Here is a 24,633-nt window from a genome sequence, read left to right on the forward strand (position 1 = left end):
TCCATGCATCTTCAACTAACTGCTGCCACTGCGTACTTTCAGAATAGGACACACTCATACTTCTTCAAGATCCCTGTAGTTAAGGCATTCATCGAGTGATTTCAAAGGGTAATATCCCCTAGGACACCCCAGCTCCTGTGTGGAACCTGTACATAGTTCCCTCAAGGCTTATGAGCCCACACTTTGAAGTCCTCCACTCTTACAATCCACAGTACTAACTTGGCTTTTTTTATAGCCATAACCTCATTTAGACACATCAGTGAGCTATTTGCATTCACCCATTCAAGATTCTTGAATTCAGTTGCACAAGGGAAAGGCGGTCTTCCGAACGGATCTTAAGTTTTTGTTAATGCTTTCCACAGCAACCAAAACTGTCTTTTTCTATTTTTTATTTTTTTAAATTTCTATGCACAACCAGATTTGGCAGTGGAAAGGCCATTGTACACATTACACATCAAGCTGGCACTCATGTACTGTATTAACAGGACTAAGCCCTTCTACAATGTGAACTGGCCCTTGGTAGCCTGTACTAAACATCACAAGGGTAACCCCATTTCCAATTGAGGAGTTACAAGGTGCAATGCATACTAACTGTACCTCCCAGGGCCTACTGTACTTTCAAAAATAGGGCGCACACAGCCTTCCAGGTAACCTGCCATTACAAGACGTCAGCCAGGCAGCCACCTGATCAACAACACACACCTTTACACAGTATTACTCTGTGGCCATACTACCCCGCCAAAATACTATGGTTAACAAACCTATGTTAACAACATTGTTCCAAAAATCTGCATCATCAACCGACTAGCCACTGCTTGGGAGTGGCTTACAATTGATGTGGGGTAGTTTACAATTGATTTGGAGTGGTTTACAATTGACGTGGAGTGGTTTGCAATTGATGTACAGCATGTTGATCCGCACCCACACATACTACGAACGGGAAATGTTACTTATCCTGCAAGCTTCTGATTGGAATTTCACATGTACTTTCCTCATAATTTTCAATTTCAACAAATTACAGTGCACACTGCACATCAGTAGTCTTACTCTGCACTTCACCTTCACCCGCTGAGCGGGAAACCACCTAGGGTGGAGTTGTTATTGTTATCCAGACTTGTAAAGCGCACTGTAACCCTACGGGCATCCTGGCTCAGAGATATATGTGCACTGCCACAATGGTGCTGCAGAGGACCATGCAAAAAGCTCAAGCTCCGGGAAATAGCCAGGTTTTTATTTTCCTTCGGAACATCAGCAGATCCTGCATCTGTCTCAGATCAATGGGTGCCCATTTGCATTCCGGACTAAGGGAGTTGTCACAGCACATCTGTTTTCTCTAATCTGTTTTGTAATGTCTGAGCCCAACACTAAGTGGCAAGAGCATGCAGAGCTTGTGAATCTACACCACTACATGCTATGAACAGATACTTACAGGGTAAGTAAGATTTCCTTTTCTCTGATGTGCGCTAACCTTGAAAATATGTTGTTTACTTGTTCCAAACACACCTGCTTGTTCAATCAAAATTATATTCAATGGTTCATTTAATTTTATTGCAGGCAAATGGCTGCCATGCTTGCACTACAGCATGTTTTTTTCCCATGTATTTTTATAGTGTATGCTTGTGGTGAAAAAAAGAGCTAACCATCGCACCAGTTCGTCGGGTCCATACTTGTTCGCTTTGCCAGCGTTGGTTTTTATTTCATAATAGAAAGGGATCACAGTATGGGCCACATGGCCTGCCATTCTCTCTATAGTTCCCATTATGCAGGTGTGACAGGCTAACAGTGTTGTAGTACATGCTCATAATGATGCTCTGGTTTGATCAAAGTTATCCCAGCATTATCTGCTTGGTGGTAGTTCCTCCGAGATCGCAACTGATCTCTGAGGAACTACTCAGTTCCTTAGACATCGTAACTGAATTTAAGTCTAAGGAAACGAATCTTCCATGTAGTAGCATTAGTACTGTTTGTCACAGGCTGTCTTTGATTACTAGAATGTGTGCACCTTTTATGTTGTTGTTGTTGTTGTTGTAATACTTTATTCGATAAAAATTATCATAAAAGTACATGCAATTTCATCATAAAAGAATATAAAATCTTTAAAAAAATCCTTATTCAGCATATAGAGACAATAAACAGTTAAGAATAAAATATGAAAAAACCTTAAGACAGAGAACTACAGATATTTGTTTCTTTGGGTAGTTAAATTAATTATCATACAGAGTTTCCTAGCCCATTCTCAATTTTACTAGCCCTGAACGTATCTGCCAAGCTTTCCCCAGGAATTTTGCAACTCCACAGACGACCATCATAGATGTTGTGTCCGTTACCAATATACGTAGTGCCGTCACGTGGTGCCTGACTCCCAGTTCTCTACAAACTGGTTTTAACCATCTTCTCCTGGGCCCACTATATGCTCTACAAGCAAACAGGAAGTGGGCTAAGGACTCTGTGGGGTTTGCACATCCCGGGCAGCTAGCATGATTAGACAGAGAAGCCTTCCAGCGCCTGGTAAATGCATTCAGGGGAAGTGTTCCATGTCTAAGTCTTAAAAACTGGGTTCTGTCTCTGGGTGCTTTAATAATATCTAAAAAAGGTTCCAACTTCCTCACCGGCTTACACTCTAAAAACTGATCAGTTAGAACACCCCAATTTGATTTTTCGAGCTCCCTGGCTTGAACCCATTCCCAATATATTTTCTTGATGGTTTCTTTCGGGGGCGGTGATTGGGACAACCATGCTTCACTTAGCCCCAAGTTGATAGTCAGTTCCCTCAATTTGTGCAGCCATACAATCTTTGCCGACCTATTCAGGGTGATAAGTTCATCTAAGGCTACTGCATAATGTGCCAACTCCAGTGTCCTTCTCAATCGCACCCAATATAATAATGGACGGAGGCTGACAATATCTTTAATTGAGCGTGGGCCCATATCATGAAATAATGGTTTCAAGGGGGTGGAAACTAGAAGGCCCACCAAGTCTCTTAAAAACGTATTCTCAATTTTGGCTAATTCTTAGATATTGTCAAAACCCCATAGTTCTGACCCGTAAGTTGCTGCAGCCAGTGCTTTCCCCTCATAAACAACAAGGGCAGGGGCAATGGGCCTACTGGTGGAGGCTCGATGCTCTCTAGAGATGGCTCCTGTAACTCTTTTCAGATTTAGGAGCATTTTTGCTAGATGGAAGTCCCACTTCATTCTGCGGTTTACCCTTACTCCCAGGTAGTCAAAAGCGTCCACCTCTTCCAATAAGGATCCATTGAGTGCCACATTGATCTTCCTGGGTCTCTTGGTTTGGGACAATACCATTAGTTTTGTTTTTGTGGTGATGATTGTTAGCCCACGTTCCTCACAGAAGATACCAAACCTATCCAAAAGTTTCTGGAGACCACAGGGGGTTTTGGACATTAGGAGGGTATCGTCCGCGAAAAGGAGGGTTGGTATTTTTTCTCCCGCCAGGGTGGGAGCGTACACTGAGTCCTCCCTCAAGTAGTCTGCCACCCCATTTATGAAGAGGGAGAACAGAGTGGGGGCCATCTTACAGCCCTGGCGGACCCCCCTGTTCACTGGTATTTTATCAGTCAATAGACCCTCACTCCCCCATCTGATCCTTGCATAGGTGCCATCGTGTAATCTTTTTACCAGCTCGAGGAGATAACGTGGGAAGCCCATATCCTGAAGTACCTGCCATAGTTTAATGTGCGGGACAAGGTCGAAGGCGGTTTTCAGGTCTATAAAGGCCAGATATAATGAGCCTTTACCAACGGAGACAGTTTTCCAATATATCGCTGTAAATCTGAAGACTTGGTCTATTGTACCCACCTTCTGCCTAAATCCCACTTGTAGGTGTGTCAGGATGTCTCCCTCCTCTAGCCATGTCACCGTTCTGGATATGAGAACCCTGCCAACCACCTTCTGAATTACATCAATCAGACTTATCGGTCTGTAGTTGGCAGGGTCCTCCCTAGCCCCTTTCTTGTTTATTGTGACCACTTCTGCTCCTTTCCACAAATCAGGGACTGGGTAGCCCTGTGCCAGGAGATTAATCAGAGGAAAAATAAGGTTAGCCCATAGGGTCGGATCATGTAGTAAAAGGTCGCCAGGCAAGCCGCCCGGACCAGCGGCCTTTCCAGGGGCTATATTTTTAATGGCTGCTTGGACCTCAAGAAAGGTAAAGGGGTCAGCTGGTTCAATGTTCAAATTGGCTAGCTCTGGTTCTAGTTGTAGATCTAGCAGTTGTTCGGAGTCAGCCTCACAACAATAGAGATTCAAGAAGTGGGAGTGCCATTGTTGTTCAGTTATATGGTGTGGGACAGAGTCCACTCCCCTTCTTGATGATTTATTTATTGGGTCCCAAAAGACAGTTGAGTCTTTTTGGAAGGCTAAGTTCCTGCCAATGATCTTCCTCCCATGTCCGTTTTGCCAATTCTACTGTGCTTTTATATTCTCTTCTAGCTACCCTTAAAGCTATGGGATCCCTTTTACGGACAGCTAGTGAAATGACTTTTCTCTTTTTCCTACAGTCTACTGAGAACCAAGGGTTGCCATTTTTAGATGAATTGTTTCTTCGTCCTCTGGGTTCTGTGGTCTTAAAATAGGAGCCTATGCTTTCTATGAAATCCCTGTAAGTTTTACTAAGATCTGAACTAGGTATATCAACCTGCAAGACATTGAGCATACTAAGTTCCATACCCTTTGATGCTACCAAGAGGCCTATACTAGTCAGAGTTTCCTCTTGGCATGCCACCTTGTGCCACTTTAACCTTCTATTACAGTTAGATGGGACTACTTCTTTAGTGCATGGGAGGCTACTTAGAGTCTTCCTTTTTAGATCCCAAACTTATTTCTGCATCTGCACAAAGGGGATTATGGTCACTATCCGGCATCTGTTTAACTTCCATATCAACCACGTTCCCCCATAATCTTGTATCCAGGAGGATGTAATCAATACGAGACTGGCCATTGGGGCTATTAAAAGTCATGGCCCCATTAGGGTCCGAAGTCCTTCTACCGTTTAGTGCACGTATATTGTGTTCCAATGTCAGGGCATTGATCTGCAATGCCCTAACCGACCATCTCTTAATAGGTCTCAAATTCAATGGAGGGATAGACTGTTTGATATCCTCCTCAATAACCCCCAGTAGATCATCCTCAGTTAAGGGTTCATACGTGCAATTGAGGTCGCCTCCCACAATGATGTTGGATCGTGGGGGGGGTGCCCTCTAGGGCGAATTCCAATAATGATATTGTGGCCGAATTTTTAGAGGCTGGCATTCCTCTAGCATACACGTTAAACAAGTCTACTCTATTACCCTTCAGGGGGCCCTTGAATGATAGGTGCAAGATATCTTCTAAGTTTGAATTATGGCGGGTAATGTCCCAATTCAATGTTACCTTCGCCCATATAATAAGTCCTCCTGATGGGCGGCCCCTGCCGTGACTTACAGCAGGGACAAAAAAGGTGGAGTAACCTGTTTTATACAGGGGTGTCGTACTCCAGGTCTCCTGGAACATTCATACCTCATACTAATCAATAAAATCGTTCCATTCTGGAATTGCCAGGTTTTTTTTAGGCCTGCAATGTTCCAGGAGAGAATACGGATTGTACCTAGATTGCCCTCCTCTTCCATGTTATGTCCACTTCTATTCTGATTTGGGGGATCTATACTGTAGGGGCTTGGGGGTTCGTTAACTATAGTAGGTATGTTTCCATCAGTATCCATGTTAAGGCTACTTTCCAGATTGGTACTACAGTTATCTTTAGGTAGTCAATCTATTCTGTTTAAATCTGAAAAATCATTGTCTTTTGTTGTTAACCACAAAGGGGAGGATCTAATCTGGATGTTAGAGTGTTTCGGGGGCAGGTCCGAAACTCTAGAGCCACTAGATTATCTGCCAATGATTTATTACAAAGTTGGGATTTCGATACAATCTGTGTGGGAGCTGAACAGGGACAGTCTCTTAACACTAATTATGTCCTCCCTGATGATGGATCTACAACCCCTCACATATCTAATCCAATGGATGGCTTTGTTGTGGATAGATTCTCTTGGTTCAGGCCCTGAGTTCAGATTTAGTTTGGGGACCCCTGTCATATAAACTGTAGTGTCTGGGTTTCTTGTAGCACTTAGTTGGGGTATTGTATTTTGGCCTGCCTTAAGTTTCCCATCTCTTCCCAACCGTATATCCTTGAGAGGTAGTGCACTCTGGTATGAGGGCTTGTTTCCCGGTACTATATCCCATGACTTCACATTTTCTGCATATGACATAGTGCTGCGACTGTGCTGTACCACGGGTGTATCCATAACCCCCAAACTGCGGACCAGCTGCCCTTTTTTTGATAGTACACCCTCATGGGGCTTCCCGGGAATTGAGGGTTTTATTAAATTGGATGTTGTCGTATGTAATGCGGCTGTTCTAGGCTGCAGAGTTTTTTATTTGCCATATCGATATTTCATTTCTGGGATGGGGATTCGAGTAGCTTTTTTTATGAAGACCATATCCCTTTCTAGCTTCTCTAATTTCTTCAGGATCACCCTATTGAAAGACCCACATTTTGGGCAGTCTTCTTCTGCTTCTACGCTTACGTCCTTGACCCTGGTACCCCTTTTGGCAGCCTGCGCAATTACATCTGCAGCTTCCCCTGATTCGCCTTCCAACACGGCAAATTTATTAGTGCATATAGTAACTAGCTCCCCCTACATTTGTTGGAGTACCCCCATCATCAGTATTTCCACAAATAGCATTTATAGAGTTAATCTCTTCAGAGATTTCAGGTTTGTATAAACCAGGGGTACCCTCTTGTGGATTATGAACAATACAAATTGTAGTGTTTTGCGGGGGCTTTTTATTAAAAATAGCAGGTATCACTTTTCTTCGTCGCTGTCCTTGGCCTTCTACCCGCGGATCAGGGTTCACCTCATGTTGGGTATTAGGGTTTTCTACCAAAATTTCTTCAAGGTCATTAACAAGAGCTTCAATTTGTGTCAGAGTACAATTTGAACCAGGATGGATGATCTTTTTAGCCTTTTTCCCCTTTTTTGATTGTGACTGTTGTGCCACCCCTTCCATAGACTTTTTCTTGCCCATTGTTCATACAAACAAATAGTTAGAGGCACTCTCAGGGCCTAATTTAAAGTGAAGCAATGAATACCAGTCAAGTTAAAACAAAGTCAGGACTTCTGGGTTGTCAGGGCCCCCCTATGTACCCCACAGTACCTTTTATGCCTTTCACGCGATGCAGGATTTGAAGGCCGGATGTTAGATGTGTGGCCTGCCCTGCCTCGGTCTGCCCCGGACGGCCACAGACGGCCCGCCCTTTGCCCGCCCTTTGCCCGCCCTTTGCCCGCCCTTTGCCCGGCCGTCCCGCGCGCATCCCGCGGGCGGGAAGTACTAGATGTTTAAATAGTGCCGGTAAGCGGGTGGGCGGGCCTCTGCACAGGTGTTGTCACGCACGGGCTCCTGGGCAATGGAGTCGCGTGCTTGGTCGTCCCCTCAGCAAAAGGCAACAAGTCCCTCGGCGTTGAACCCCTCTGGGGCTGACAGGCAGCCCTGTTGACGGCGAGCTGTGAGCAGCGAAGCGGGACCCCTTTTATGTCTATCCTCTTGCATTACTGCTGCTCTTACATTTATATGTAAAGGGGAGAGATGATTGGTTAAGACTGTTTATGTACATCTTGCATTCCCTGCCTTCTAATGATAAGTGTGGGTTAGTCTGACTCTACCGCTGGGTATTTCCATAGTTGGTAGGAGACTACCATGTATGCTAAGGGTGAGTATAATTGTAAGTAATTGATATTCTCTTTTCGACGAGTATATCAGTTTCAAATTGCGTTGTAATCTATTAACAGTTGTTTATTGTTTATGTAATAGTTAGAAATGATTGCCATGGAAAATCCCGCTGACTTGAAGAAGCAGTTATATGTAGAGTTTGAGGGAGAGCAAGGGGTGGATGAAGGAGGAGTTTCCAAAGAGTTTTTTCAGTTGGTTGTGGAAGAAATCTTCAATCCAGATATAGGTAAGCATTTTTCTCAGTTTTAATGACTCAGTAAGTGATCTATCTTTGACTTCTGTCTGTAATCCTGAAAGTGTATTGTAAATGTGTCTTCTGTCTGCAATCGTAAAAGTGCATGGTAAATTTGCACTCATTACATAAATATCCTGTTGAGTATCATTGCAGTAAAATGTTCGTTGTTAAAATTTGCTACAAGGTTTATATAAACAGGTTGATTTCTAATGATTGTGTGCAGATCACGTTCATTTCGTGTGGTGTGAAAAAAGGAGTGTGTAGAGCTAGCAAAAAATTAGCTTCTAATAGGTTATACTCTACTCCCTTGGAACAACAATCCACTGTGACAAGTGAGGCATTTTCCACTACGTACCCTTCATTAATCCACTGGGCCACTAGTTTGTGTCAGATTTATGCATTTAATATTTTGCTTTGTGTTCATATGAGGTGTTTCTTCACCTGGGCAAATTTACCAGCAATTATATTTGTTTTCATTGTAAAATGTTTTAAACAGTCCTGCAGCTGTGCATCCTCCTCATAGCACTGGATTTGTCCTAAGCCAGTAGTATAAATTTTGTTCAGCCTTTATGTGGGCACAGGTTTGACTAATACTAACCTGTATGAATAAAAACTCACATCACTTTGTTAAAAATCCGAAAGACCTACACAATAGTCTTCTCTTACCCCTGATTAATGGTACTCATCGGCACAACTGGTACTACTTAAGGAGTGTTTTTTCTCAAAATTGATTCATCCGAACCTACCATACGACAGCAACCTTACATCCAAATGTTTGCAGAGATTTTTGTTGCTCTTCTAGATTTGGAGCCTGATTCTAAAGAAGAATTTTCAAAGAATGCCTGCAAAAAATAGTGGATTGTCTGTTGTCCTTCTACCCGTTATCGCTCCTGGTGGCTTATTTGCCCTATTCAAATCAATATAAGATGCCACACGTCCGTGTGGCAGAGATGCCTGTTTGTCGACATCGGTTCTGTTAAGGTGCAGTGCCAATTTCTCCAAGGATAATGGTGGTTAAGCTGCCCCAATCCACAGATCAGCCATTGTGTTTGGTAGAATTAACACTGTGAAATTCACCATGGAAAGATTGGCCAGCTTTCATTACATTTTGTGCCCAAAATCCTAGGAAACACCCATCGTTAGTTGGGGGTGATAAGCGCCTTAAGCTCTTTTCAGTGTTGGAAATGACGTTGGTCAACATTGTCATTATCTGAATTTCTGCCAGTCGTTCCCATCCCCATCCCCACCCCTTTGGTGGAGAAGCAATTTCCACAGTGCAGCCTTAAAGTGCAGTAGATGGTTTCATGCCAGTGTGGCAGAGTACATAAGTCGAACAGTGTCCTAGGTAAATTCGACCAGCAAAACAGTACATCATCATGTTTGTGTCTCTGCTTTGTAGTACACTTTGGAATGTCTTGGTTTTGGTCGCATCCTCTTTAACTATTTCTACTCATTTGTTCTCCTCACTGCTTAAATCTGTGAAGTTAGGATCCAGCTGTCTTTTCCTCCATTTGTGCTTCACTTTTGTCTCTTACACAATACCAGTGCACACACTTTGCTGCAATATAAACTGAATACAGATCTGCACACAATACTATCCACTTGCAGTCTGCTGCAACAGATTCAAAATTTCAGAAAACGGAGATCCAGGAAAGCCTAATGATAAGATTCTTGTATTTATAATAGGTGCTGGGGTAGGCCATGTGTTTATAATCTGAGAATCTTTTCTGCACAGATGAGCTCCTTTTGGTAGAAAACTATGGGAAATTGAGGAACCGTGCATTTAGCAAACCTGTCCTATTGGATTTTTTGCCCATCTTTTCTATACTGTTAAGTTATCCAATTTCCTTTTTATATATACATTTTACATCTTGCTCATCTAAATGGCTGCTTTGGATTTCATGGATCAGCGAACCAATGTACTTCAAGCAATTAGCAGATTAAGCAACACTAGTATGAGGATATATGTTCCAAACAATAATGCTCTCTAAAATTATGGGGTTTTCTGACTTCACAGTCACATAAGCCCACTTGACAAGTGGACCATTTCTTATGCTTCCTAGAAAGAGTAGATAATTGAAGAATACTCTGTTGCTGTACTTTACATAAATGAGAATTGATAGTTATTTTACATCCTACAAATGTTTCTCTGTCTTGGAAATGTTGTTTGACTGAGTCCTACCTAGGGACAGTCATGTCGTGGAATCACGGAGACCTTCCTTCATGCAGAGTGAAACGGACTTGTTCTTTATGTTGCTGAAATGGACGCAATACACGTCGCTGTAAAGTTTAATCAAATATGTACACTCTGATGCAAAGATAGTGGAAACGTATGATATCCTTTTGCTGAGATCTCCTATTCTGTGGTAACTCACACTATTTGAGCTATAGTATTAATTCTCACAAAGGAATCTTGGTGCTCTCTCTCTCGGCTGTCACTGTAAGAAGGGATCTTGCTGGACTGGTCCTCATGCCTGGAATGTGAACCAGTTTTCTCTCTGAAGTTGAAGGCATTGTTTTCTATGAAGAAGTCCTCATTAATATTCGTAAACAAAGAATACTCCTGCCATCCGAGATGTGTGCCTACTTAAACAGGTGTAGATAATATTGCCGCTTCACAGTGGGAACCTTGACTTGCCTGTATTTACCTGGGGGACGCTTCGTGGGGGCATTTGGAGTGCCAGGGGCGGACTACAAGTCCCAGAACCGCCGGGAGCAGCAGAGCCGCAGTAGCCCCTCCCCGCTGCCTACATAGCTTCTCCTGGCACCCGCTGCGCGGGACGCGCGCTGGGCGAAGACCTGGCCAAGGGCGGGCCCGTTTGAGTACGGACGGGACGGGCCCCCCCCCCCCCCCCCCCCCCCTTACATCATCAATCCAACCTATATACGAAGGTTAGTACCAGTATGTTGGACCATTAGTCCGTCTTGGTTACTTCTGTCTCTTTCTGTATTCTTGCTGCAATTTACCAGTGGAGCAGCTGTTTTGCAACCCACTGAAGCAATGACTACCTCCAAGGTGGGGAAGGGCGGGAAGTCCATACCTGGCGGGTCGATTGTGGGCACATTGGATCAATTTCTAACTAGGGCATCTTCCGTATTGGCCCATGAAATAGAAATGACCGAAAGGAGGTTATCCTTGGATCCCGTTTTTGATAAACGGTCGTCCATGGGCAGGCTGGCCCAGGCGTCCTCTCGAAAGCAACAACGAACTTTAGATATTGCTTCTGGAGGCAATACAGGCGATGGTAGCCAGCTACCACAAGTTGTCGGAGGACTGCTTAGTACCTTTGCTAGGACGGATGACATACCAGCTGCTCTGCGTGTTTCTCCGCAAAACCATGAGCACCCTTGACCATCAATTCCGAGACTGCAAACACGGTCTGCATGTAGATCTAATTTGAAAGTGGGGGCTAAACATTCTGTATTGGATCCAATATCTAAAAGGAAGCGCGGAGGAGCTCCACTGAAAAATAGAAAAGTGAAAATCCCGAAATGTAGCAATGTGGGGGAAAGTCCAATGATAAGAACTCCAACCAGTCCCGATTTAAGCCAGCCACCTGTACAAGTGCCCATGGCTACATTATGTATCGGCGATGAGTATCCTACTGAGTTTGGAGCAGACTTTTGGTACAAAATGGAAATTATATTTACCAAGACATGTCTTGCTCTCTGTGACAGACTAAATTCTATAGAAGATAGACTTTCGCATCTTGAACTATTGTTTGTTCAAACACAGGCTAAGGACAATACAAGGGGCGAAGGTGGTACTGGAAATCCAGAGAGGCTGTTTAGGCCAACAAATGTAGTTTGTAACCCGTCTGTCTCGTCTGCCTCCAGCAACGTAGCTGAATTATCCCCCGCCCCCACTGCACCATCTACTGAACTTCTACCCCAATCAAGCGATAATGCTGTGAATAACGATTTATCAATGAGTAGATGTGTGGAGAATGGTGGGGGTAGAGGGACTGAGAAACCACAACTTCCAGCAACAAGCACAACGACGCATGATGTATCAAAGAAAGCATTACCATGCATAGATCTCCCTCCCGAGTCGATACCGTACGTTGTGGTGCTTGTAGGGGTTCCAGTTTTGAGCCAGGGAAAAGTGGAGGATTACATTGAGCTAAAAAATAAATGCATTCATTGTCTGAATTATAACAGGCCACTTCCCATTCAGGTATCTAGTGAAATTCTGTTTGCTCGTAGAGTGGACTGGGTGGGGTCTAAGAATAAAAATACTACGGGTGATTGCGTTGTAATTAACTTTAGGAACTGAAGGGCTGTCGAACATATATATAACTGGGTCCCAGCATGCTCAGTAACGCAAATCCAATCCCTTACCCTAACCTACTTTTACCCTGCTACTCCTAATAATTTCAATTCTAATCTTAATAGAAGAGGGCAGACCTGGGGGGATTGGGATAGACAGGGTCTTAGAGTCCAGGCAGGTTACACTATTTGGAAGGGAGATAACAATCACATCCCTGTGTTGGCTATGTTACCTGAAAATAACAGATTCACCGTTCTGGATCAAGTAGACTGACGGTCAAGGAGTAGCCAGTTCTTATCCCCCCACGTTGATGAACAGGGTCCATTAGAAGTTAGGGAGTGTTTTGTGGTAAAGGATTGTACTATCGCCCCACCTAGCTCTCAGGGGGGTGAGAGTGCTCTTGTAGCTAATAAGGGGAAACAAAAGGTGGGGTAGTAGTAGCAAGTATGCTGGTGTACTGCTTGGCGCTCCGCTTCCAGCAACACAGGAGGGTGCAATTAGAGCTGCAGCTCCCCCTGTAGCTGGAGGAATCTCCGATAGAAAATTGAGGGAGAAGGGGCCAAACTCTAGTAGGGTGGGGATGCACACTGATGGCCCATTAATTGGGGATGACAGCTGCACTATGGTACAGAAGAAAACTCAAGTGTTGGAGCCTAACGGCAATATCAATATTCTCTCCTGGAACTTGGCCGGGATTAAAAACAAACTATCATGCCCAGATTGGGGTTCGTTTTTAGAGAAGTGCTATGTCTGTCTAATGCAGGAGACGTGGGCTCTGGAAGATTACCAGAGGAGAGGTTTTTCCACTTTTAGTATACTGGCCAAAACGAAGGGTAGGGGTAGACCTTCGGGGGGCTTAAGCATCTGGGTGGGTACGCACCTGGGTGCCAAAGCAGAGCAGTTACCAACAAATTCTCTGGATATACAATGTGTCCTCCTAACACTGCCAGCAAATACACAAATCACCCTATTCAACATCTACTCAAGGCCAGTGCAGAGTGGGCAGGAGTCTGGAGTAATTGAACATCTAAGACAGTTTATTTCGACTCTTGACCCATCAGTTATCCTAATAGGGGGGTGATTTTAACTGCCAGTTAGAGCCTCTAACCAATGCAAACTCAGATGGCCTAGATGACGAGGACCAGTACTGGCATATTCCGGGATCCCAGATTCCACTAGTTAGAGCATGGATGTCGCTGGTCCTCCAAATAAAATCGCTTACCCTCTCATCTTCCTTGAGGGCAAAACTCGATTCTAGATTATATTTTGGTTGTATCCAGAATATGGGATAGGGTGCTAGACTTTTGGATTCACCCGAGGAAAGATAGTGACCATAACGCCCTAGTTATGACACTTAAACCAGGGAGTTTGGGCCTGTCAAACCCCGTACCAGTGCCCAATTCAATACATCATCCACTGTCGCTAAACAACAACAGGCGGAGAGTAAAGAGGCCCCACATAGAGGGTTCTCCAAATAAATTAGCATACATTTACCAGCAGGCTGTGCCATACCTTCGAGAAATGGGTGAGGTTGGGTCAATGGACTTGCAACCAGGGATGGGTGACAGGCTTTTGTTTGATGTGTTCTACCAGGTAGGAAGTAAAAGGGCAAAACCTGCCTCAGTCCATCCCTGGTATAATGCTAATTGCCATAAAGCCAAAACAGATTTGTTAAACGCTGTAAAGGCTAAGGATAAGCCAAGGATCAAGCTATGCCGGCTTAAGTATAAGCGGGTCACCCAATCAGAAAAGAAAGATTGGGAAGCTGATAAATGGGATGATCTTAGAATTGCCCTCAAGTGCAAGGACTTGAAAACATTCTGGGCAATAGTTAGCTCTGGGGGGAGGGAGGGTAGATCATCGATAGAACCCAATATAGCCCCAGCAAACTCGGGCGATGACTGTATCTTAACTTCGCTTACAAGCCTCCTCCATGAGTATCGATTGGAGGGGGTTTGAGAGATTACTCCCCGCGAGGTAGAAACCGCCATCGTCAAACTACTACCAAATAAGGCACCCGGTTTAGACAAGCTCTCCGGGGATCTATTCCGGTCAGAACCAAAAATCTGGGCACCATACCTATGCGTTTTGTTTAATACTATTTTAAAGGGCATGGACATGCCGGACACCTGGTGTGGCACAGAGATAGTCCCAATCCACAAAAAAGGTTGTCCTCTTTTGCCGTCCAACTACAGGCCTATCAGCCTGATAGATGTTACCGAAAAATTGATGGGACGGATTATTTTAGATAGAGTCCAGGGTTGGATTGAGGAAAAAGAGATCTTGAGTCCTTTCCAGGCTGGCTTTAGGACAAGCACATCGACTATTGATCAGATATTCAGACTTCAGGTCCTATATTGGAAAACAGTGAGTGTGGAGGGTGGAAGCCTCTACCTCATCTTTGTTGACCTGAGGTCTGCGTTTGATCTGGTCTCTAGGGAAAAATTGTGGAGTGTATTGTTTGATCTTGGCATCCCACCATATCTTTTGGATGTGCTAATGAGGCTCCGCAAGGAGACCTATGCACAAGTAAGTGCGGGAAGCATGGAGAACTGTCAGCACGCTTCCCGGTGAAAAAGGGGGTGCGTCCTGGCCCCCACCTTATTCTGTCTATATAATAATGGGCTAATAGACCACCTACTTGGAGTCAAGGACAGTGATGCCCCGAGGGTAGTATCAGGTCGGGTGCTGGCATTGAAGTTTCCAGGCGACAATTTGTTGTTGTCCAAGACATCAACGGGTATCCAACGCACCCTGGACGGCTTTGCCGACTTCTGTGCATTGAGAGGCCTGGAGATAAATTTAGCTAAAACTAAATTTATGATCTTCAACCCTCCTAGGTTGACCTGCCCAAACCCACTTTTGGACGGCACTCCCCTTGAGAGAGTGAGGACTTTTGAGTATTTGGGCATCACCCTATCGGAACACATAGAATGGGATACCCAGTTAGCAAAGGCAGCAGTAAAGTTAACCCAAGTGGCGGGGGGGGGATACTGAAAATGCACAGAGTGTCTGAGTTCAAGCCAGCTGCTCCTGTCATTGAAATCTATAAACTACAGGCTAGGGCGGCCACTGTGTATGGGGCGGAACTCTGGGGGCACCAAAGGCCTACCAACCTCAGGAAGGTAGAGCATAATATGAGGAATATGTCGGGACTTCCAGTTAGTACTCCGCTAGTCCCCCTCCGTATGGACCTAGGGCTACTTCCTATTGAGGAGGAAGTGGCATTAAGGCCACTTAAGTATTGGAGAAGACTATGGATAGTCCCTGAATTAGCTTCCTATAGAAACGAATTTAGGGAGGTTTGGGCGGCTATGAGGAGTAAGAAAACACCGTGGCTAACACATATTAAGGCAATCAGCAGCAGGATTGGACGGCCCGAGCTTTGGGAAACACCAAATGTAGCATGCCCGGCAATATCCAGGGCTGACCTGGTTCGTCATTACAGGCACTATAACTTATCGTCTCTCCATGTGAGCTCTACAGTTGGAAGATTGACAATTGAGTTTCTTAGAATAAAAGAGGACTACAAAAAGAATGACTTCCTAAACTTGATCTATCCATCACTGGCGAGGAAATTATATATGCAATTCAGGATGGGCAGTCTTCCTTTTATGTCGTTTACTAGCAAATAGGACCGAAAAAAAAATACTGAGTGTCCAGCATGTAAACACAACTTAGAAAATTAAATTCACGTCTTTATTTCTGCCCTGTCTATTATGCTGTACGCAAAAGTTGGGTGATACCGATTTGTAGAAACCCAGGTTTTAGACATTGCTCCCAAGCTTTTAGAGTCCTAAAGTATGACACCCATCCCCCTATTGTCTTTGTCGTCTCCCGTTTTTTAAACGGGATGTGGCATAAACGTAGAAGTTTTTTAAATTAATTGTCTTCTGTGTTGAAATTATTTACTCTCTTTTTACTTCCGGCTAAAAGGAAAGCATCCAGTTACTGAATCAACTGGATAGCTGGAATATTTGTACAAAACTTAATGATTGTCTAACTATATTGAATTTTGAATCTGGTTTTATGATGGGATGGATGCATAGTTTTAACCTTGTCAATAATGTAAATATATGATTGTGATTGTTCTTGTATTGTTTCATGTTTTTTATTTTTTTTTTTATTGCCTATGTATGTACTTAATTATGTACTTTTATGGTCCGTTGTGACCGAAATAAAGTTATCGACTGACTGACTGATAATATTGGAACAGCCCTGAAGCTGAGAAAGAAAGTAATAGATTCCCGTTGACCTTGGACAGAAACTCTAACAGATTAGTAAGAATCATCTTAAGAGAATTTATGTAATTCTTTGCTAGAAATAGATTTTCATTTTCGAAAGAGAAAATCGATGTGAAAGAAGTTTTTCATATTTCTGTCTGTTAAAAAAATGCTGAGGGTTGGAAGTTGCTGTTTTTGTGGCAAGCAAGCTCCTTGTTCTGATATTACTATTACTAGCACAATGTAGCATCTAATATTTGCTTTATGATTTGGCTGGGGTACTTAGCTTTAATTATAGCCTTTAAAATACTGAAATCCTTCTGGAAGCAGTAATGCCATGATTTTGCATTTTTGTCAAGAATGTGTGTTTTCCAGATCTCTGCAAAGCTAATTTAGTTTATTCACATGCCTTAAACACTACACACTTAGAATCCTTGTCGTCAGGACGTTTGCAAGACTTTCATGCTTCCATAACTGCATGTCCTGATGTGCCTCCCAAAAATTGGAGCCATCTTCCCCTTCACATTCAGCAAGAACTGCCTCTGCTCGTATCTCAGCATATAGGCATATGATGGTGCAAGCAGTTCATTCAAAACTCCAGTCCAGATTCATCCATCATTCATTTCACTCCTGCTTCTATAATTGGACGGTACATAGTTGGAATACAGGAGGCAAGGGTGAGCCATTTAAGAAGAGCTGTAGTTACATAGGGACATACAAAACATTGAGATGCAATGCTACAAAAAGTTGCACGTATAACAAATGCCAAAGAAATTGATTCTTTATGAGTGAGTGTAGAAAGAGCAGATTTTTAAGAGGAGGAATCTGACGAAGGTGATATAAATGATTAAATAGAGGGTCTGAAAAATTAAGTCTCTGGTTGACTTTGCCATAACTGCAATGAGTTGACTCGGGCCAACTGGCTGGACTTTAGTTGTGCTGCTGGCTTAGGTGGGACTACGTCCCCCAGCATTCTCCCTGGTGCAAATTGAAGGTAAGGCCGCCCGCTTGCCACACGCCATATCCAGAGCTTAAAAAGTTCAAACTCCTGTAGCGCAGGTCAACTGGCTGGACTTTTGGTTTGCTGCTGGCTGGCGTGGAACTACATTCCCCAGCATTCTCCCTGGTGCAAATTGAAGGTGGGACCTTCTGCTTGCAACACAGCACATCCAGCGCTTAAAAGCGATCTGAAGCTCCAGCAGCATGGGACTCTTTCAGGCGCATGCCCAGGTGAAGACGGGCCCGTCTTAGCCCGGAACCGGTTGGGCCATCCCCTTTGATTTCTGCATTAAAGGTACATTTTGGGTCCTATCAAGTCTTCTTATTTGAAATTGTTTATGCGCATTGGTCTGTTTAGCTGTCTCGCCCGCTCTGATTTATTTGAGTTTATTCATCTGTCTCGATATGGGCGAAAAACAAATTGTAGGGGTTAATTCCATTTTCTACTCCTCCTATAAAATGTATCTCCATTGATCGTGTGCTGGAAAGAGCCATGGGGGTCATTAGCACAAATTGCTCTTACTGAGCAAAGGCTTTCAGTGAACTTGGGTACTGCTTCCTCAGGAATGCCTTGGACAGATATTGTTTTTGGGCCCCCGGTGGTTATGCACAACAATTCTACCGCACCATTCTCCATTTTTACTGCTTCAACTGAGGCTTCCACCTCTGTATACTTGGTAGCACACAATACTGATATACCCAACTCTGCACCCACCAGGAAAGTTAAGAGAGGTACTCGCATTAAGCATAACGCTAATACCACTAAAGCATCTCCGGAAAATGTCATGTTGGTTATGGGGACGGGGGTCTTTCTACCTTTCCAACTCCCCAACAGGAGTTGCAGGAACCTCAAACCTGAGTCCACAATTTAAGGAACCTTTCATGGCGGGTTGTTTGGAGAATCTCCAAGCACACTTGAATGCTAAATTTTCCTGTTTAATTTCTGAACTTGAATCTTTTGAAGCACAATTTGCGGTACTAACGAGTTCACTTCATCCAAAAGTTACTGACCATATCTCTCACGTTCGAGATCCCACAGGTATCTGCTCCGCAACTCCCACAGGAGATTCCTCCTATCCCTACTCCTATCCCCCTGCGAGCGGTCAGAGTGCCGGTCACAGAAAACAACCTAATTAGTCAATCTCCTCTGGTGTTGTCCAGCTAAGACGGAGGGTCTACACTCCATTTAGGCAGGGAGGAAGTTTTTGTGCCACGAGTAACTCACGAAGGACGGGGCATTTGAACGGTGAGCTACCTTTCATTTGCTACCAGTTCATAGTTAATCTTCATCCTGCCTCTATGTGATTGTTCTTATCGGGTTCCCCCTCTTCATAGTGGGCAGAAGGAATCCAATGAGGAGTTGTACAACAAGACCTTAGTTTGGCTTGTTTGCTACATAGGGCTGCCTTTCCACTTTGATAAAGACATTTTGATGACCCGTAATTGTGGTTGGATTCGACCGGGCTCAGTTGATCCACCAGGAGATTGTGATAGTGAACTTTAGATATCTGTTCAGGTGCAAAGTCTCCTGTTTGGGCCTAGAAGCTGCACCATAGCGGAAAGTAAGTTTGCCTTTTCCCATTAGGCTGTTTCTACAAACCTAGTGTATTTTATCTACAGACAAATGCTCACATTCTGGAATCTTCGGTAACCCAGTCCAACAGTGAAGTGAGGAATCCACAACCTTTGCCACCCTGTTTGCAGCAAGCTCCGTTAACAGTAGGGCTGGCAGTTCTTACCCCAAAGCAAAAAGATCATTTTTTAATCCCCACTGCAAACTGTTATGAAGCCTTTTCCAGACCAGAGTGTTTTTTAGTTTGTAAAACACAGGACATTTCAACTGCTGACAAACTGCAAACTCTACCCATTAAGAAGGGTCCTTTGTGGAAAAGTTTGACTCATCCCTTAACTCTTCTGAGCTGGAATATTGCAGGACACAAAGCCAAAATCACCAATCTGGCCTGGCTCGCCTGTATCACTAAGTTTGACTTTGTTGTTCTGCAGGAAACCCGAGTTACTTCTTTGTTATCTTATGAGTGCTTTGCCTGCTATTCTCGTCCCATCTTCCCCTACTCATGTGGCAGAGCCAAGGGTGGACTTTCAATCTGGATAAATACGGGTCCGGGTCTGCAAGTGGAAGAGACTAGTATTGACTTTGGGAGCTCCACCTTCTGCTTATTCAGTATAGGCTGTCCCCCTTTTATTTTTATTTAATGAACTTTTACAACAACAATTCTCCAGTTGTGTGTTAATTTTACTCATTAGTTTACTTTCCTGTCAAATGCTGCGAACGTCTGCCGTCGCAGCCCCGCCCACTTATTAGAACGCCCGCACCGTGGCGGAATTGGCGGCACGGTTAATGCGTTAAGGGCTGGTGCAATGTCCTAGCCGTATTATTTTTGTGTGCGGACTTCAGTGCAAAATTGGCAGTTTACTCAAAGGTTGAAAGGTCGTTATAGGAGGCATTATCCAGGGGGCAATGTGATGGAGGTGAGGAGCTAGGAAGACCTATAGCTGTGCATGACCTGGTCGACATTTATTGATATGTTATGGGGGGGACGGGTTACCCACAGCATCGTATAGAGGACACAGTTGGGCCTCGATCATCAACTATATGTTTGTGACGAGGCACCTTTTCATTTGGGTTTCTATGGGGGAGGTCTTTGAGACAGATTGGGTGGACCATGACGCTCTTTTAGCCACAGGCCATCTGCTGGTGAGCAAGATCAATCACCCCACTGAGGCAGTCTCTGTTACCCAACATTCTAAGATGGTCTCAGGCTTACCTGACATTTAAAGCAACCAGGGGATACACTGGCTACATTATTGAAAAGACAACTTGGACTGTTCCTCAGTTGTCTGTTAGATATAAGAGGGGACACTATTTTGTCTTATTATAAAAACTTAAGCGAGGGCATCAGACAGTTTTTGTCGAAGCCTTTTCGGTTTAACCAGGGGTACCCCTGGTGGTTTGATGGACACTGTTCGGCAGCCAACTGTAGCTTAAGGAAGGCCCTTGTAGCTAGCTCAAAAGACTGAGACTAGGTTCAAGTAGCATGCAAGCTTTATAAGAACACCTTGAAGGCAAGGAAGGATGCAATGCATAGGAGGGAATGGGAGCTCCACAAACATGCTTTGATAGCAAAAAACACCAAAATGTTCTTGGACACATCAAAGAAGATTAAGCAGATGAATGCCCCCGAAAGCCCACTCTTGAGTTGTAACATCTTTGGGCCAGAGTGGGTCGCACATTTTAGTGCCATCTACCACCTGGAGGAAAAGAAGTGTCTGGAGGAACTTTTGCAGGGCAGATTATCCCATTGTGCCCCATTTTGTGTATCCTTGCTGGAAGTGGAGATAGCTATTTGGCAAAGCTCAGTGGGAAAGCTCCTGGACCAGAGGGGGTACCAATGTGCCTTTTAGGGTGCTTTTGATTTGTGAGGATCCCCCGTTACAAATGTTTTGACCACTCTGAGCAATCATTTTCCTCGCTCATTGCCTTTCTGTACTATCGTGCCCATTTTATTTTTTTCAAAAAGGGAAATTGTATGTCGCATAAATACTATTGCCCCATCTCCCTCTTTGATAGCACGGTGAAATTAATTGGCAGTGTAGTTTTTAATCACCTTAAATCATGGGCCAATTTGGCTTTGGAGGGATCTGCTTCACCTGGCCCATGTGATGCTTTGGCAGACCAAACCATGCTATATTTCATATTTTTTTGCAAAATATTTAATTCTTTTTTTAAGTGTTTTCTTAAACCCATATTAAATTCTCAAGGGCACCGGAAATGTAGGGAAGAGTTATTGTAACTCCAGTTACTATATAGCTCTGACGTTTGTTTCAGGGTCAGTTCATTTCTCAGAGCTGCAGTGAGAAGTCGGATATCCATTGAAGGTTAGTTCCCTGTGCGTGGATTGTTCCTTTACAGAGCTAGAAATGGACTGTTCTTAATATAATGATTGCAGGTTGCATCACTTCTAGATTTTGAGTTGTAGTTTTATTGCGGAGTTAAAAGCTTATATTTTATCTCAAACTGTTTGGCTGGTTTTGCACTGTACTGCTGTTTTTATAATGTTTATAGGATTTTTTTGTGCTTTAATTGGATATTTTCACTATTTTGGAATGTCATTTATGGCGAAATTTGGCCAAATAAAACGTTATTGATTGAGTTGACTCAACAGAGATACTTATGGATCATAGTGAGATGCAAAAAAGTTGAAATGCTTTGATTCTATCTTGTAAATGTTGTATGTAAAGTGTGGAGAACTTTGAAGGTGATTCTTGGTTCTGTGGGGAGTTAGTGAATGTTTTAGCATGCTTTAAAAGTACAATCCCAAGAGGATCCTCCTAAAAAGCCTAGGCTCCAGAGTTTTGAGGAGATTTCACCTTTTTAACCAATTCCTTTGAATACTAAAGTAAATTAGGTTGTGTTAGAACAGGAACCTATTGTAGATATTTTTACCTGTAACAATTAAAAAAATATATATATACATAATTGTTAATCCTGTTTTTGCACTCTGCAGTGTTATCATCATGAATTGTAGTGCATGATGGTGCTGTGTTCTTTATGTTGTATAAAGCTGCATGTACTGCTTGTCTTGTAGTCTTCACACCTATTGTCTGCTTTAGAGTGACTGTCCACGCTCAACACTGCTGTAGTGTGAGTATATGAACCTTTGGAAAAAAAAAATGTAAAAGATGTTGCTTCGGGTCAGTGTACTTTTAATACTTTTAATACTTTTTATGTATACTAGCTTGACAATTTTTTATTTTTGATGCACTAATTTTATTCTATGATCCTGTCTTTATTTACTTATAGGTATGTTCACCTACGACGAAGTAACAAAACTATTTTGGTTTAACCCGTCATCTTTTGAAACAGAGGGTCAGTTTACTCTGATTGGCATAGTGCTGGGTCTAGCTATTTACAATAACTGTATACTGGATGTACATTTTCCTATGGTTGTATACAGGAAACTTATGGGGAAAAAAGGAACTTTCCGTGATCTAGCAGATTCTCACCCAGTAAGTTAATTATTTTGAACATTCTATTTATATTGTATTATTCATTTTCTTAGTAAAATAAGTAAACACTATTGCATGCCATAATAGACTCTATTACTTACTAAAATTAAAATTTTACCTGGTTGTAGGCTTCAATTTAGGTTTTTTATTCATTTTGGCGATTGTGCACTTATTTACTTTCATTTTTCTTCCTGTGGTCTTGGCCTCCCCAATCACTTATAGTTGTACGTTTTATAGCATGAACCACATCATAACAATGTTGGATAACTTGAAGTAACCAATTATTCTCTGTTTAGTCTATGATCTGTCACTGAATACATTTTTAGCCCTTCGCCTCTTTTCAAGTAGGTACTGATCTATGTTTGCCTTCTCTGTAGATTGATGCATTCTCTCAGACAGTTAGTTGTGCATTCTTTTTGTGCCGAGTGGAAATCATATACCGCAGATGACCCATCCTTAAAAAACTGTGCATCTGGTTCTGCTTCTTTTCATGACATGCACATTGCTGGCTTTTTGTTTAAAATTAAGTCACTTTAAAAAATGATCATGTAGTCATTTGGATTTCTGCGTACTGATGGGTACTTCTAACCACAGAATCCTCAGATATAGATTATTCCCAGGCGCCAGACTGGATCCAGGTTTTTTTTTCCAGCAGTGCTTTCTGTGTGCCGGTCAGGTGGTGCCAAATGGCTGTTTGGTGACTACATACCACCCAGGAAATAATGTAGCAGAGCCACATATAAGTGCCTACTGTTTTGTTTGATGCGGGTCTGTGGCACTGCTCAACATTTTTTCCAACAACTCCTAATTTAGTCAGGCAGTGTGCCAGAGAAGATATCTCAATAGGATTCAAGCTGTGCCACGAGCACATAATTCAAGCCAATGCCTGTCTACAGGAAGCAAATGTCGGTCATGAACCCAATCTGTGTGGCTCTGGTGCTTGGGCTCTGGTCACTACCCAAAGTCGGGCAATAAATGTGCCCGAAGACAGTCCAGGAGTCTTGAGACGAACCTATGTTTCCAGACCTAAGAAGAGGTTGTGTTTAAAACAGAAGTCTGGTCTTTGCTCCAAGTTGTGGTGCCAGTTTCTTCCTGCTCAAAGTCTTTCAGTAACTAAAAGTCAAAAATACGCTATAAGCCCGGGGCCAGGCCCAGCACCCAACACTGGCCGTACGCAAGAATTGTTGGCTGGCCATGGGGGGGCCTGGGCACGGCCCCCTGCTCTGCATGAGCGAAAGACTTGCTGAGCTGGGAAATTGGCTGTATATGATGGAAAACCTAGGAATTCACTGGCAAAAAAAAGATTAAATTGACATAGTTGAGTTTGATAGTGAAATTCTAACTTACTTAAAAATATATATATATTCACTGAAAAAGCAAATGTTTCAGTGACATTATAGTTAGGTGTTGAAATAACCCAAAAACGAAAATCAAACATCCTCTGAAATTCACAAGTTATAGTTTGAGCTAAATAGAACTTTCACCCCTGCCATGCACTGCTTATGACCTCACATATTACAGCCCTCATGACATGTTACATAACGTCACTGGCGACATCACTCTGAATGTATAAAATGACACCACTGGTGACTTCATCAAATGAATGTGACAGTTTACTGTACGCTTTTTTTTAACCGGCGATAGTTATTCACCAAGCTACACATAGACCCAATTTTCTATCACATCTGTAGTGCTAATGAGCATAATCTTTCGTAACATGCAGCACATCTGTGAAGTCTATCCACGTTTAGTAGACATTATGATCTGTTTTTAGTGATTTTGAGGTGCATAAAAAATGTAATGGATCTGTACGTATCTGAAAGAAAGATGTAGTGATAGATTCCTTACCTTTGAATTACCCCCAGGCGTCAGACTGGATCTGTAAAGTTTTCGTTAGCAGTACCCCCTGCGCGTCGGAAGGTGAAATTGTGTGGCTCTGTGTCCGTCGTTGGTGTTGTGCTCGTCGAGATGGCGTCGCAGCAGCTACTTAGACGCCACCCTCGGGCGGTGATGTCAGTTCTTTCTTTTTCCGTGCCGGTCGACGCAGATCCGGAGAGAGTGGCACCCCAAGTCACTTTTTGACGGACTTTT

General features: G+C 43.3%; 1 protein-coding gene across 1 annotated transcript in view; it reads left to right on the forward strand.

The window, feature by feature from the left end:
* Window positions 1-24,633, forward strand: part of UBE3A (ubiquitin protein ligase E3A) — a 337,766-nt gene that overhangs the window by 141,821 nt on the left and 171,312 nt on the right. The window contains exons 5-6 of the mRNA XM_078658239.1: window positions 7,869-8,013; window positions 22,337-22,542. Of these exons, the coding sequence (XP_078514365.1) occupies window positions 7,869-8,013; window positions 22,337-22,542 (351 nt within the window). The remainder of the gene's footprint in view (window positions 1-7,868; window positions 8,014-22,336; window positions 22,543-24,633) is intronic.

Source organism: Lissotriton helveticus, chromosome 8 (genome assembly GCF_964261635.1).
Source record: "Lissotriton helveticus chromosome 8, aLisHel1.1, whole genome shotgun sequence".
Taxonomy (NCBI): domain Eukaryota; kingdom Metazoa; phylum Chordata; class Amphibia; order Caudata; family Salamandridae; genus Lissotriton; species Lissotriton helveticus.